The sequence below is a fragment of the Peromyscus eremicus genome, chromosome 2, assembly GCF_949786415.1.
Source record: "Peromyscus eremicus chromosome 2, PerEre_H2_v1, whole genome shotgun sequence".
Classification (NCBI taxonomy): domain Eukaryota; kingdom Metazoa; phylum Chordata; class Mammalia; order Rodentia; family Cricetidae; genus Peromyscus; species Peromyscus eremicus.
This window is the reverse complement of record NC_081417.1, coordinates 50739571-50752672: the sequence shown is the minus strand read 5'-3', so window position 1 is coordinate 50752672 and position 13102 is coordinate 50739571. Positions and strand designations below refer to the sequence as shown.

At 36.0% G+C, this 13102-nt stretch overlaps 1 protein-coding gene across 1 annotated transcript in view; it reads right to left on the bottom strand.

Annotated features, from left to right (window-relative positions):
* Positions 1-7664: 7664 nt before the first annotated feature.
* Positions 7665-13102, bottom strand: part of Epha7 (EPH receptor A7) — a 152828-nt gene continuing 147390 nt past the window's right edge. The window contains exons 15-17 of the mRNA XM_059254071.1: positions 10521-10714; positions 9381-9536; positions 7665-8028 (exon numbers count right to left, since the gene is read on the bottom strand). Of these exons, the coding sequence (XP_059110054.1) occupies positions 7914-8028; positions 9381-9536; positions 10521-10714 (465 nt within the window). The 3' untranslated portion in view covers positions 7665-7913. The remainder of the gene's footprint in view (positions 8029-9380; positions 9537-10520; positions 10715-13102) is intronic.

The following is a 13102-nucleotide window of genomic DNA, read 5'->3' as shown; positions in this document are numbered from 1 at the left end:
AGTGCTTAAAGCATTCCACTGCTTTCTTAACCCAGAGTACCAAAGTCCAAATTCCTTGAACCAAAAACATGATCAGGCCTATCATAGCAATACCTGAGTCCCTGGTACCAACTTCTGTCTTAGGATTTCCATTGCTATGAAGAGACACCAAGACCACGACAACTCTGATGAAAGAAAACATTTAATTGAGTGGCTTTCAGTTTCAGAGGTTTAGTTCATTATCATTATGGTGGCACATGGGGGCATGCAGGCAGACATGTGCTGGAGAAGGAGCTGAGTGTTCTACATCTTGCAAGCAACAGGAAGTGAACTGACTCACTGGGCATGGCTTGAGTACATATGAGACCTCAAAGCTGCTCTTCATAGTGACACACTTCCTCCAACAAGGCCATACCTCCCAATAGTGCCACTCCATTTGCAGGCCATTTTCTTTCAAAGCACCACAGCTGGCAAGCTTGGCCACTTTAGTTCCTCCTTGAGATCTACATGGTAGAAGGAGAGAACCAACTTCCATATGTTGTTTTTTGACCTCCACACTCATGTCCCCTTGCATAAACATGCATACATGAATGCATAATACATACACACATATATGCATAAATATGTATATATGGATACACAGATACAAGTTTTCAAAATGTAAAAAAGTGCTTCTCAATGTGTGTATGAGGGTCAGAGGACAACTTTATGGGGCTGGTTCTCTCCATTTTTACTTAGGTTCAGGGATTCAAAAGTTATCAGATTTGGCCAGCTGCTGAGACATTTCTGACTCAATCTAATAACTTCTAAGATGGCTCCGTTATCACTCATTTTATACTTATCACTGTCTCTCTCCACATGTTCTGGGATTCATTCATTGTAGCTTCTGCAATCACCCATTGGCTAGTGCTTCCTTCTACGAAATAAATAGAAACTACTTACAAGTGTCCTACAAAATTACACTGCTTTATATTACTTTTTAAAATAACTATAGAATTACTTATACATGTTTAGTTTAAACATTAGACTAAAGCCATTTTTTAATCTTAGAATAATAAAATCTATTCTCTTGCCTTACACTAACTTTTAAATAGTGAAAAATCTTATATTACTGTTCCTTAAAATGATTCTGTTTTTGCTTCATCAAATGAGATATTAATAAATAATGAAAGTCCATGGCTTCTCTCATTAAATCCAATTTCCTCCTCTTGATTTTATCCTTTTTTAATCTTGCCCAGATGTTTGCAACCAATGATATCTCCTCTTTCTTCTCAACATCTTAAAAGACTGCTATTTAGAGCATCCTGGCCTGTTTGCTAATCAGCTCCTTCCACCTTCCACATCTCTGTACTTCTCTTCTCAGTCCCTAAGGGCATGCCTACTGCTTCTGCCAGTCACAGAAGCATCCATCCGTGCTCTGAAATTAGTTTTCTCTCTCAGCACCCATTGACTGCACCCCTTCACTGTACCTTACTTATCCCTCAGAGCACCTGATACTTGCTATTTAATATGTATTATTTTATACTAATTTATTTATATATATATAAAATATAATTTATTTATATATATAAAAATTAATTTATACTTCACAGGTTTTGAAATAATTATGGAATATCTACTGACTGCAAGAAACATACTGACATTGAATTCCATTTGGCTTCTACTTTCCAAAAGCACTTAGTCTATTTAGTATAGGAGAGATACACCCAAATCATCTGGAGAACAGGATTGGATGATCACAGTACTGGCAATGTAGCATAGCACAAAAAGAACATTAATTCTGATTCATGTTATCAGAGAAAGCTTAGAGAAGATAATTGTGTGAGAGGAGGATTCCTCCAATTTAATACAGCCTGAGAAAGTTGAAGTAGGAAGGTTGCTATGAACTCAAGAAAGGCCTTGTCTACATAGTAAAACTAAGAAAAAGAAAATGAAAAAGTGTCAGGGAGTGTGATGTTGGAAAGTAAAACTTCTACAACTTCTAAAAGTTTATGCCTTACACAGCTCTCTCACACCAAACGTATCTCAATAGTCCTCGGGAGCAGGAGTGGTAACCATTAGCTCATGTTCATTTCAGGTCCAGCTGAGATTATATATATATATATAGCATTCTGCTCCTGCTATTTCTGTCAAGCCAAGTTCTGGCTAATGTATGGAGAAGTTAGCCATGGGACTGCAAAGGAGCTAAACAAAAACATGGTATCATATCAATGCTGGGCCAGCATATCAACACCATTCTGTGTATGTTAGAGCTCAAGGTATGCATTTCTTTTTCCTAAAAGAGTTCATTTGAGCCTTACATTCATGTGCATTTAATGTAAGTAGTGTCTATCTTCAGCACAGGGGCCAAGGGTTAGGCTTGCCTTTATAATTTGTGCAGAAGTCTATGGTATCTACATAATGTGCATGTAAATTCACATCACATAGAAACAATGTTCTTGAGCTGTTTGTCTTATTTCACAAATTGAGAAACTATTTAATAGAGTAACACTTAAATGAATGCCAGCTCTGCATATTGACTTTAATTTTCTCTTCGTCTTTCTAGTTTGTTGTCTAGGCAGGCATTTTATGTAGTTTGGGTTATGTGGTGCCATGGTGAAACTTCCCTGTCCTAAACTAGAATGAGCACTGCTTTCTTCTTAGGAGCATCTTTAAGTAAGATCTACAGTCACATCTGTTTATAACAACACACCAAAGATATCTTGTGCTTATTCTGGCTACATACAAAATCTATAAAGATACCTAATTACTGGTGGTGAATTTTAAAAGGAAAGCAAAAATAATCTTCAGAAATCTAGGACATTCAAAGTAATCCAATATAAGTGCATATCATGCTTGATGGAGTTCAGTTATCCATAGAGGCTTATAACAATTCACACTTTATTATTTTGCCAAAGTATCAAATTTAGGAATGCCTATAACTATTTTATACTTTAGGAATTCCTTTGATTGTTACCGACTTATGAAACACTAGACTAGTGTTTCTTAGCCTTACCCACTAAACATTTGTGCAATAGGCCCAATTAAATTGAATCAATTAATTATATTTATTTTAACCTCAAGGTCAATCAGAAGAGATCTTTTATTGTTTAATTATAGATTTAATTACATTCAATCATTGAACTTGAAAAAAAAAAAAACCCTACAGCACTTAACTCTAATGAGACTCACAGAATTTGTACTGCAATGCTGCCGTCCTGCCTATATCCCTGAACTACGTGGAGATGCAGACGGACAAGAAAGCACAGAGAAGGGTCTATGGACAGGACAGGGCCACGGGCACACTGCCTCTCACTAGTTTTAAAATTCCAGGTGCCATGTGCTGGCTTTTATCACTTGTTAATATATGTTCTTATGATGTTTGTGTTTAGGAACTTGATCACTTTTTTTTTTTCTTTTTAATTTTCATGACTTCTTTCAGACTTTGTCCTCAGAACTGATACTGAGTTTTTATTGAAGCTGGAAATGCACAGCCAAGGGAAAGAGCAAACTTAAATGCTACATCAAAAAATATTAATACCATAAATATTGAAGTATTTTTTTTGCTTCATACTGGTCACATGCTTATAAATTATATCTGAATAATTCTGGGGAAAGACATTGTGATAAGATGATGCTTTTACACCACATATGAAGACAGAACTTGAAGAAATACTTGCTCATTTCAGAATTTGCTTCTGTCTTCTGAACTGTGTAATCACTCACTTTGTATAATGAATGATGGGGCTTTGCGGTCTTCATTGCTAACTTATGTCTTTGGCCATTGTATTCATTATTCATTAGCACTTTGCAGGAACGGGCAGGGTAGACCTAAGTTTCACCATTCTCCTTGCATTTTGCTTTAGATCAGCATGAGCGTCCTCAGAGATATGATGGCCTTGCAGAAGCACTGGTCACTTCAAGAGAAGGACCATTTTCTTGACCTGTTTGCTATTCATGGTTCACCTTTAGATGCTGATGCTGTAAGAGGGCTTGGTTTTCTTAGGTTCATTTGCAAGTTCATCACTAAGCCAGGGACTGCACTACAGAGCTGGATCAGACAACCAGTTGGGTCCCACTTGGCCTTTGTGCTCTTTGCTGTTTGCATTACCCGGTAGTGTAAATGCAAATTTTCCCCAGTGTTGTCTGCTATGTCAGATGTTTACCATGTCTGTCAAGGGCCAAAGACAAAGTCTCTCCTTTCTCATGCAAATGTTCTTGTTATTCTCATGTAGTAGCTTCAGGAACAAACAAAACCAGGTCTTAACTGAAATGTTCAACAATCTGGCCCTTTGTAGACTGTCTTGTTATTCCATAATCAATGATTAGAGTGAAATTAGGTCAGTATACAAGAGGGGGAGTAGGAATAATCAGTTTTATTCATATTCTGATCAGTACACTGGACTATTTCTACAAAATATTGTCTCTTCCCACGATATTAGATAAGAAAGGAAAGCGTAAGAAAGAACCCGCCAATGACTGGAGACTGGATTTTCTTTACATTGTCTAATAGACTTGTTTATTATTTTAAGCTGGTAAAAAGAGACTTATGATTCGTGTTGAAGAAAGAGTTATTTGTGCTTGATACATTGAAGACACTGTTCAAAAGCATTTTGTCCTTATAAAAGGATAACCCCTGTAGTAATTCTTAGGCAAGGAGGGACAAAATTCAACCAACAAAAAGCATATCTCGCCCCGAGTTCCCCATGATTTCTCCACATATAAAAAAAAATACACATCAGTAATTTATTGGAACATGCACATAGATGAGCAGTACAGTTTTAGGCTGCTCAGGAAATAAAAGGGGAGGGGTGGCGGAATCAGCATTACCTAAATAAAAGAGAGGTGACTTACACCCTTTCAATTGTCTTAAAACACCAATAAGAGGAGCAATTAAAATATAGTCCTAAATAGTACTAGCTAATGTAGATTACATAAGTATACAATATGATTCAACTAATAGTGCTCTGCCAAGCATGAGCCACCGGTTCTAGTAAACAAGGCCCTGATCCATTGCTGAGAAAATATTAGCTCCCAATGTAACAAGTTACTTGTATTTCAGTACTGAACGCAAACCAGGTCAAGTGGGCAGGCGGTGTTCCATAAAAGGTGGCTGTATTAAAGCAAGGAGGCCATTTCCTGTTGTGTGTTTTATAATTTTGGAATTCTCTGTTGGGCATTTGCTTTCTCTACTTTTTTCTCCCCTGAGCACTAGTTATCAAAAAAGATTTCAAGGTGCAAGTTGTACATTCCCATCGCAATAGCGTCTCATCTCTTTCCTGAAGAGAGGATTACAATCAATCAGATTCACAATGTTAATTCCTTTTCTCTTCAGGTTTGTCTCACATACATGGACTTCAAAATCATATTTTTGATTAGGAAAAGAAACCTACAAACGAGAGCACGCGATGCAATCATCCATTTCCTATTGTGCTGTGTGTCTTTCCCATCCCTTCTCCCCTTTCCCTGTAAAGAGCTGTAAAAAATTTAAGGCAGATGAGGTATATTGCTGAAGGAAAAAGTTGTTTTCGAAAAAAGAACTCAAAAAAAAAAAACTTTTATTCTGCCCTTCTACTCAAGAAAGACTACTCAACTATAAATCTATTACTAGAAAAAGCAGGAAAGACTTCGTCTGCATGTACCATACTGCGTCTTCTATTTCTAGAATGGCTTTTTGTTAATTTAATTTTAATAGAAAAAATAAGCACCTTAAGCTATGAACAAGAAAAGAACTTCATTATTAGTGAGTCCAGAATCCAAACGGAATTAGAGAACACTCACTCAAGCTCTCACTCATTCGCACGAAGGCCAATGCTACTGATTAGAACTGTAAAGGGTTGTCCTTAGTAGAAACACGTGTATACGCTGCAGACACTGAAAAATAACCCTCAAGCACATTGTGTTATAGTTCCAAAAATATATTTACAGTCTAGTACAAAGATTACAAATGGAAGTGTCTAGGTGACTGGATTATGCTAATTAAAACTATTTTTACAGATTAGTTTTTCCTTAGGGACAAAAACATTTTAGTGAAATTAAAATGAGTTTCTCTACTCAATCAAAAAATAAATTAAAATATCAAATAACACTGTACAGTGGTTTAAAAAAAAAAAAAAACAAAATCAACGGGTGGGGAGGGGTTTGGGAAGCAATCCATTTGAGTTTTCTATAGCCATCTTTGGTCCTAAATGTGGGAAAACACATTATGTAGCACTGAAAATACCTGTTTCTTTGTGAAGCTCTGCCAGTAAAATAGAAAAATATAGTGCATTTTCAATGTACTCAGAGCCACTACCGAGAAATGTGTGTACAAAACAAGACGGTATAAATAAAATGTACAAGTTTTACAAAGGAACATTTACAGATTTTGCTTGTTACCTGTTTGTTTGTTTGTGGATGCCCACATTACCAAACAACACCAATCAGGACCGGTCCCTGGGGTCCTTCTCTATTAAAATCATTATAAACAGCCCAATTTTCTTTGGAAGTACGACAGTTCGGTGTGGGGTAGTTCATGATTTTTGTAACTTTTGAAAACATTACTCAAATATGTATACATTCCTGAAATATCTATAAAGACACATTTAATTATTGCTTATGAAATTCTAACAAAGTAACCAAATAATATGGTTTAATAAATAAGTGGAAACGGAAAAGCTAGACCCTTTACTTCTTCCTTCTGTGGTAAAAGAGTTTTGCTCTAAAAGAGTTGTGTGTGTGTGTGTGTGTGTGTGTGTGTGTGTGTGTGTGTATGTGTTCATAGATAAAATACCTCTGTTTTGCTTTGCTTCTCACCGCAATGGTGATAGTTTCTGTGGCAAATTTGTCTGAGTGGTGAGAAGAGAACTTCCCCTTTGATCTTGCTCCAGAGTAACAATAGAAAACGTAATTCTTTACTTTTGTATTTGGACTGCATTCAACAAGAAAGAATACAAAATATAGGTCAACTATTTCTCCTAAATTTCTTAATGTCACAAGACTGAAAACTCTTGATGTGCTCAGACCGGGTTTTCTCTCATGCTGGAGAACTCCTGTCTGCAGACCCTGCCTTCACCAGCATCTTCGGATGAAGCCTCAGCCTTTTATCATATACACATAAACCTAAAATTTGACTTTTTTTTTAATTAAATTCTGTCTAGTAAATCACTCTATAAACAATCTGTTAAAAGTGCCTTATAGTATTTATGGATCATTATTGCTTTTTTTTTCATTGAAAAGTTAGTACGTTGTCTGATTTAAAAAAAAAAAAAATCCTGTTAAAAAAATATCAGAGCTCTTGGCAACTTGCAATTCTGAACTACCTGCCAATCAGCAAACAATATCAAAACATCACTGGTTTAACAGAACAAAATGACACAGCAAGGATACCAAAGCCGCGAAGGACAAAGTCATATCCTCAACTCTGTGTGTAGTTTCGTTTTTGAGATTTTTTCAAAGGTACCCAGTGTAGTAACGTGTCATAAATTTAACACTAAAAAGGTTCAAAGCTACAAATCATTTTCTAAAACAAAGTCCTTATGCAGAAGAAACACAGATGGTTCTGGAAAAGAAGAGCCTGAAATCACATATTTAAGGAAAATATTTCATTGATTTTAACAATAAGATCATGATTTTATTTGACAAATATATTCTTTCTTAAATTCTTTATGTACATTTTAAAAAGTCTATAAGATAAAAAGGAGGTTCGAGAGCTCAAGGTGGTGGGATGTTTTTCAGGTAGTACTTTGTTTATTGTCACTGCTGTGTTCCTGGCCACCAGCGGTGGATCCTAAATTCCCTTTTTATATATTCTGGTGGCACTTAGGAGTTCAAGTCTGTAGGTGCTTCTAAAATCTTCTCTTTATTGTAGGAAGGACTCAGTATACCGACTGTCTTCTAGCAGCATTCTATGCATATACTGAAGGCCAGAACTGTTCTCCTGCAGTCACAAGTCCCACATGAGGGAGAACTACATGTCACACTTGGATGCCTGTTCCATGTAAATGCAGCATCTGTGCTCGCATAGTCTGGATGCTGCTCATGATCTTCTTTTGGTGGCCAACCAGTGTGATCCCTAAACTCATCACATCACTGAAAAAGACAAGTGCATGCTTATTAGTTATGTTACAAAGAACCAAGAATGGTCTAAGTGTTCATCAACTATCAATAAAGTTTTCCGTATACTTTAGGCTAACAGATACCAAAGGTATTCTTGGGTACTGCAATCCTACTCCAAAAATCATATGGGGACCTGTCTGAACAGTCTCCTTCGAAAAACTGGATTAACAAGGCTGTCTTTTAATTCACTATACTGCTGCTTTTTAACTAATCTGAAATTTTATATAAAAATTGTTTCAAACTTAAAATGTTATTACCGATTTAAAAGGTAATTAAATGTTACTTGAAATGTTAAAAGTTTTAAGTTATTTATAAACTGGAAAAATGGGGTGTTCTGGTAATGGAAATACTTTCTGGAACCTAGTAAAAAGCTCAGAGACCAATGTTACACAAAAATGTAGAGTGAGCTGAATTCTGTGATTCTGGGCATGTATTCCTAACAGTGTAATTACTTTCCTTCAATTCAATAGTAAGGATAAAACTGTTACATACATGTACAATGCTACAGTCACAGCTTAAATGTGCAGTAAGTTAATTATAACTATTTTTATACTATTGTCTTTGCTAATAGCTGGAAATGTTGAGTGTAGATTTTTACAAGTAGCTGAAACATTACAATGATATAATACTATTGTATTGTATGGCAGGTTCTTACAAAAAGCACAGATTTACAGAAACAAAGATTGCTTTGGAAATCCAGGTGTAAACAGGTCAGCGCTCTCCATATGGCCGTTAGGAAAAAATGGAAGGGGCAGCATGGGTATGCTTAAGTTCACATGCATGTCATTTCTGGACATATACAGAAAAAGTATTTGATTGCTAGCCTGAGAGGTCTTCAGGAGGGCTCTGAAGACCATTTAATCAGTGATCAACTAGAACAGAAAACTTAGTTCTTTTGACTTCAAGTTCATAGTAATTTTAAACTGATTGCAGGAATATCCCCCAGTGAATAGGAACCTGAATGATACAGTGGTTCATAAGGAAAAAGCCCCCCTACACAGGGTCCAGAATGCTGACCATGGAGACAAATTATATGTCAAACTCCTGCTGAGTCACCGCAAAGGGTATTTAAATATTCTGCCCTTTAACTTTATCAGTTACAAAATTAATACATGACTACTGATTTCATGAAATGGTTAATATGCTGCTGAAAAGAGAATTTATGTTTAAAGCACTATTGACATGTAAGCATTTTAAAAATAAATGCCTTTTCCTTCTAATTTTGTAAACTACAGCCTTTTACTATAAAGAGGATGGCCTAGCATGTGAATTTATGTATTGTACATAATCAATTCTTAAATACAATGTAACAAGTTTAAACTTACTCAATAGTCATCCTTGCCACAGACTCAAGTGAGTTATAACCCGCTGCTGTGAAGTTATCCTTATACCTTTCCATCTTAATAGCTTGCAACCACTCTCCAACTGAACAAAAGGCAGTGAAGTCAGGAGTATTTTGATCCAGAAGAGGGCTTATGGGCCTAGGTAAGAATAAAACACAGAGACAAATATTCTCAGAAATTACCAAAGAAAGATGTCTTGGTACATACAAAATAAAGGGGGAGGGGAATGGGGGTACAGGAAATGATGCCAGATGTTTTAATTGATCTATATAATAACCAAAATCATGTAAGTTATCCAGAAATGATAAATATCTGAACTTAAGGTTTAATTGTAAGTGTGCTCACTGTGTCTGTCACATGCTCATAAACACTATATAGGTTGAAGATGCTTGGAAGAGTCATATTTGTTCATTGGCTTTTATACAAGCAGCTGAGAGTAAAAAGAAGTATATCTGGCTGTATCCTAACTTACCCAGGACACCAGGGTGCTATTCAGAGCATTAAAAATTCTCTGCTTTGATGACATACTGGGGGTCCCATGGAGATAATAGACCCCTATGAGTACAGCCCACAGCAGCAAGCTTACCTGCAGCTGAAGCTGAAAATGCCCCGCTGTGCCCTGTGCTAGGAGTGAAGGGTCAGCTTGTAATCGGTATCTAGCATGGCATACGCTCAGTTACTTTTTATAATTTCTAATACTACAGAAGCATTTTAGCAAAAAACAAAGCAAATCAATAAATTAGAATATAATAACAAGCCAAAAGCTAGAGCCACACGATCAAAGTTAGATAACGACAATGCATGCCCAATATCATGCATTCTCCTCCTCATCACACAACCCAGCCAACTCAGAAGATTTTCTGAGAAAGACATCTGGTGTTATCAGAAGTTCTAAGAAAAGGCTAGTCCAATAACAATGAATGGATTTCTTTGAATACTAATTAAGGTAAACCATCTGAAAAAGAAAAAAAAAAGCCAATAAACCTTTGTAAACAAAGCATTTTAGTATGGATTTATGGTTGAACACAGACATCAGTTTGAATTGGGGTGAAGCTAAGGAGACAAATGGTTTATGTGGATATTTTAATTTCATTCAGTTCCATCTCACTGGAGATTTCTTACCTACTACAAGTTCCCAGGGGTGTTTTCAGACTACTTGGGTTTCGAATCATTTTGTCTAGAATTCCGACTATCTGCTCAAACTTTGGCCTTTCTGCCCGTTCTTTCTGCCAACAATCCAACATTAGCTGGTGAAGACCAGCTGGACAGTCCATGGGTGCTGGTAAACGATAACCTTCTTCTATTGCTTTTATGACCTGAGAGCCAAAAGGACATTAAAAAATTACCAAGAGAGCTGCAATTGCAATGAAATGAAATGCTTGGAAGGCAAAATGATTTATCCAGACAAGATTGAGACATACTGCTTACAAAAACAAAAATCTTTTTTTTCTTTCCAAAACAGTCATGAATATATTAAGCATGTTATTATGGGGTCCATGAGGTGCAGGATATGATGACATTTCCTAGTTAATTCAGCAACTGGGGACAGCAATTAAGTTCACACAGGGTGCAAGAGATGGAAATATTTTTTAATGCCACCCCAGAGGTTTTCAAAAGGGGACATGTTATGGAACTCTCTTAGCTGAATATAGTTGTAAGAATACACATGTGCATAGAAGTAAAAGATAATGAAAGTGGAAAATGAAATTGAGTTACTGAACATAAGCCAAAGAGTTTCATTTTTTGATGAGTGTAGATAACACTTGTAGAAGAAGAGATCACACTAAAGAAAGTGCTATGTCAGAACATACTATCGAACACACTGTTCTCTTAATAACTATGAAGGTTACTGTTTTGGGTAGTGTGGTGTTAGAGCTTGCTGGACAGTTTGTTCTGGTCCATGAAAGGTGGCTGGATTCCTTCCTCGCTACACATTCACCTACCTGCCAGTAGAAGGTGAAAAGAAACAAGCATAGAGAAAGCTTCCAAGTGGAAAACCGAGAATAGGTTTTAGTCAAGGCTTAATGATTCAGCGTACTTGTTTAATTTTTTTTTTTTTTTACCACATACAATTTATGTATAAATAACATCCAGGGGGAATTATTGCATTAAGTTTGAATATTAATTAAAAACATAAAATAGGTGTGCAAAAACATTTCTGTAAAGACATTAGAGAGCTTAAGTTTCTTATCATCAATGTTCTTAGTTATATGAAAAGGAAAAATGATCTTAAAAATCTAAATTCATTACTAATCTGAAAAACATGGGAAAAATAATAGGAATGTAAGCAATATCAATAAGGGTTTTAAAAAATAAACAATATTACCCAAGGAGAAATACAATCCCCTTACACAGGCTAACATGATAGCATTAACATTTAAGAAAAAAATCTGTGGGTGTAAAGACAAATGTTTATAGATTGCTTTTAGGGATTATGCTGATTTAGTAAATTATTGGTTGTAGTTTCTCCTCCAATAACCATAACTCATTTTTGCAACAGATGGAGACCACTATATAAAACTACAACCAATCAAAATGCAGAGTTGTACAGCCTAGGCACCAAGGATATAACAGCTACAAAACACTCCCACACTAAGGCTCAGGGAACATGTAAAGAGGGGTAAGAAAGATTGTAAGAGACAGAGGGCCAGGGAGTTTGGTGTGAGATTGTCTTACCCAATAATGTCAGTAGTCCCCCACATAAAGTTTCACCAATGTGACTCCTTAAACATGAACTGAACAAGAATGACATCCATAAACACGCTAGAGTAGATGGGCAACAGCCCATGAGTTGCCAGCCCTACACAAAGAACTATAGGCAACTGAGGAAAGCTAAGAGTGGAAGGTAGTGACTTTCCCCCAGGGAAGAGCACACCAAGTGGTTGTCCAGTGCTAACGTGTCAGCTAGGAATATATGTGCATGTATTATACATATATGCATGCAATAACATCTGATAAAAAAAGAGGCCAGGCATTTGAAGGAGAGTGTGGAGATGTATAGAGAAGGACTTGGAGGAAGAAAAGGAAAGGGATAAATGTTGTAAATACATTACAATCCCCCAAATAAAATTAAAACTTTATGAAAAAAGAATTTCTGGAAAAGAAACCTCACAAAACTGACCTTAAGTTTTTTGAAGAAAATAAAGGCAGATACAGTCAAACAAATAACTGACGTCAATAAATGGTAATGACCTTGACAGGTTTAGGGACACTTGTCCACAAGATGTATGTTCTCTTTTAGGAATAGCACACTAAAACATATGTAAATTGGAGGGTAAAAATAAATGATGTAACTAGAATCAACATTTTTAGGAGAAAAGTCTATTATACATGTGAAAAACAAAGATGAGTCCACTTTGTAATTTAAGAGACATATGCACGAGTACATTATAAGGTAAAATGGTAAATAAATAAACTTAATTTTGTCAATTTTTAAAAAGTGTTAATTAGAAAATTCTAGTGCCAAATCTTTTCAGATTACACAGTTGTCTGTATTTTATCAGTTTACTACAAATCTCTGCCCACAGTTTTCATATATTTATCACAATCTATTAATTTAAAATTGAATGTATCACTTTCCCTTCAATTTTTTCCTGTTTCATCCAGTGGTACTTTGAGTTGTCCCAGTCAGCAAGCTGAGCGTGGTATTGTATTTTCTCTTCTATGTATAGGCAACTCTTTAGCACTTTTTCATGGTTCTGAGT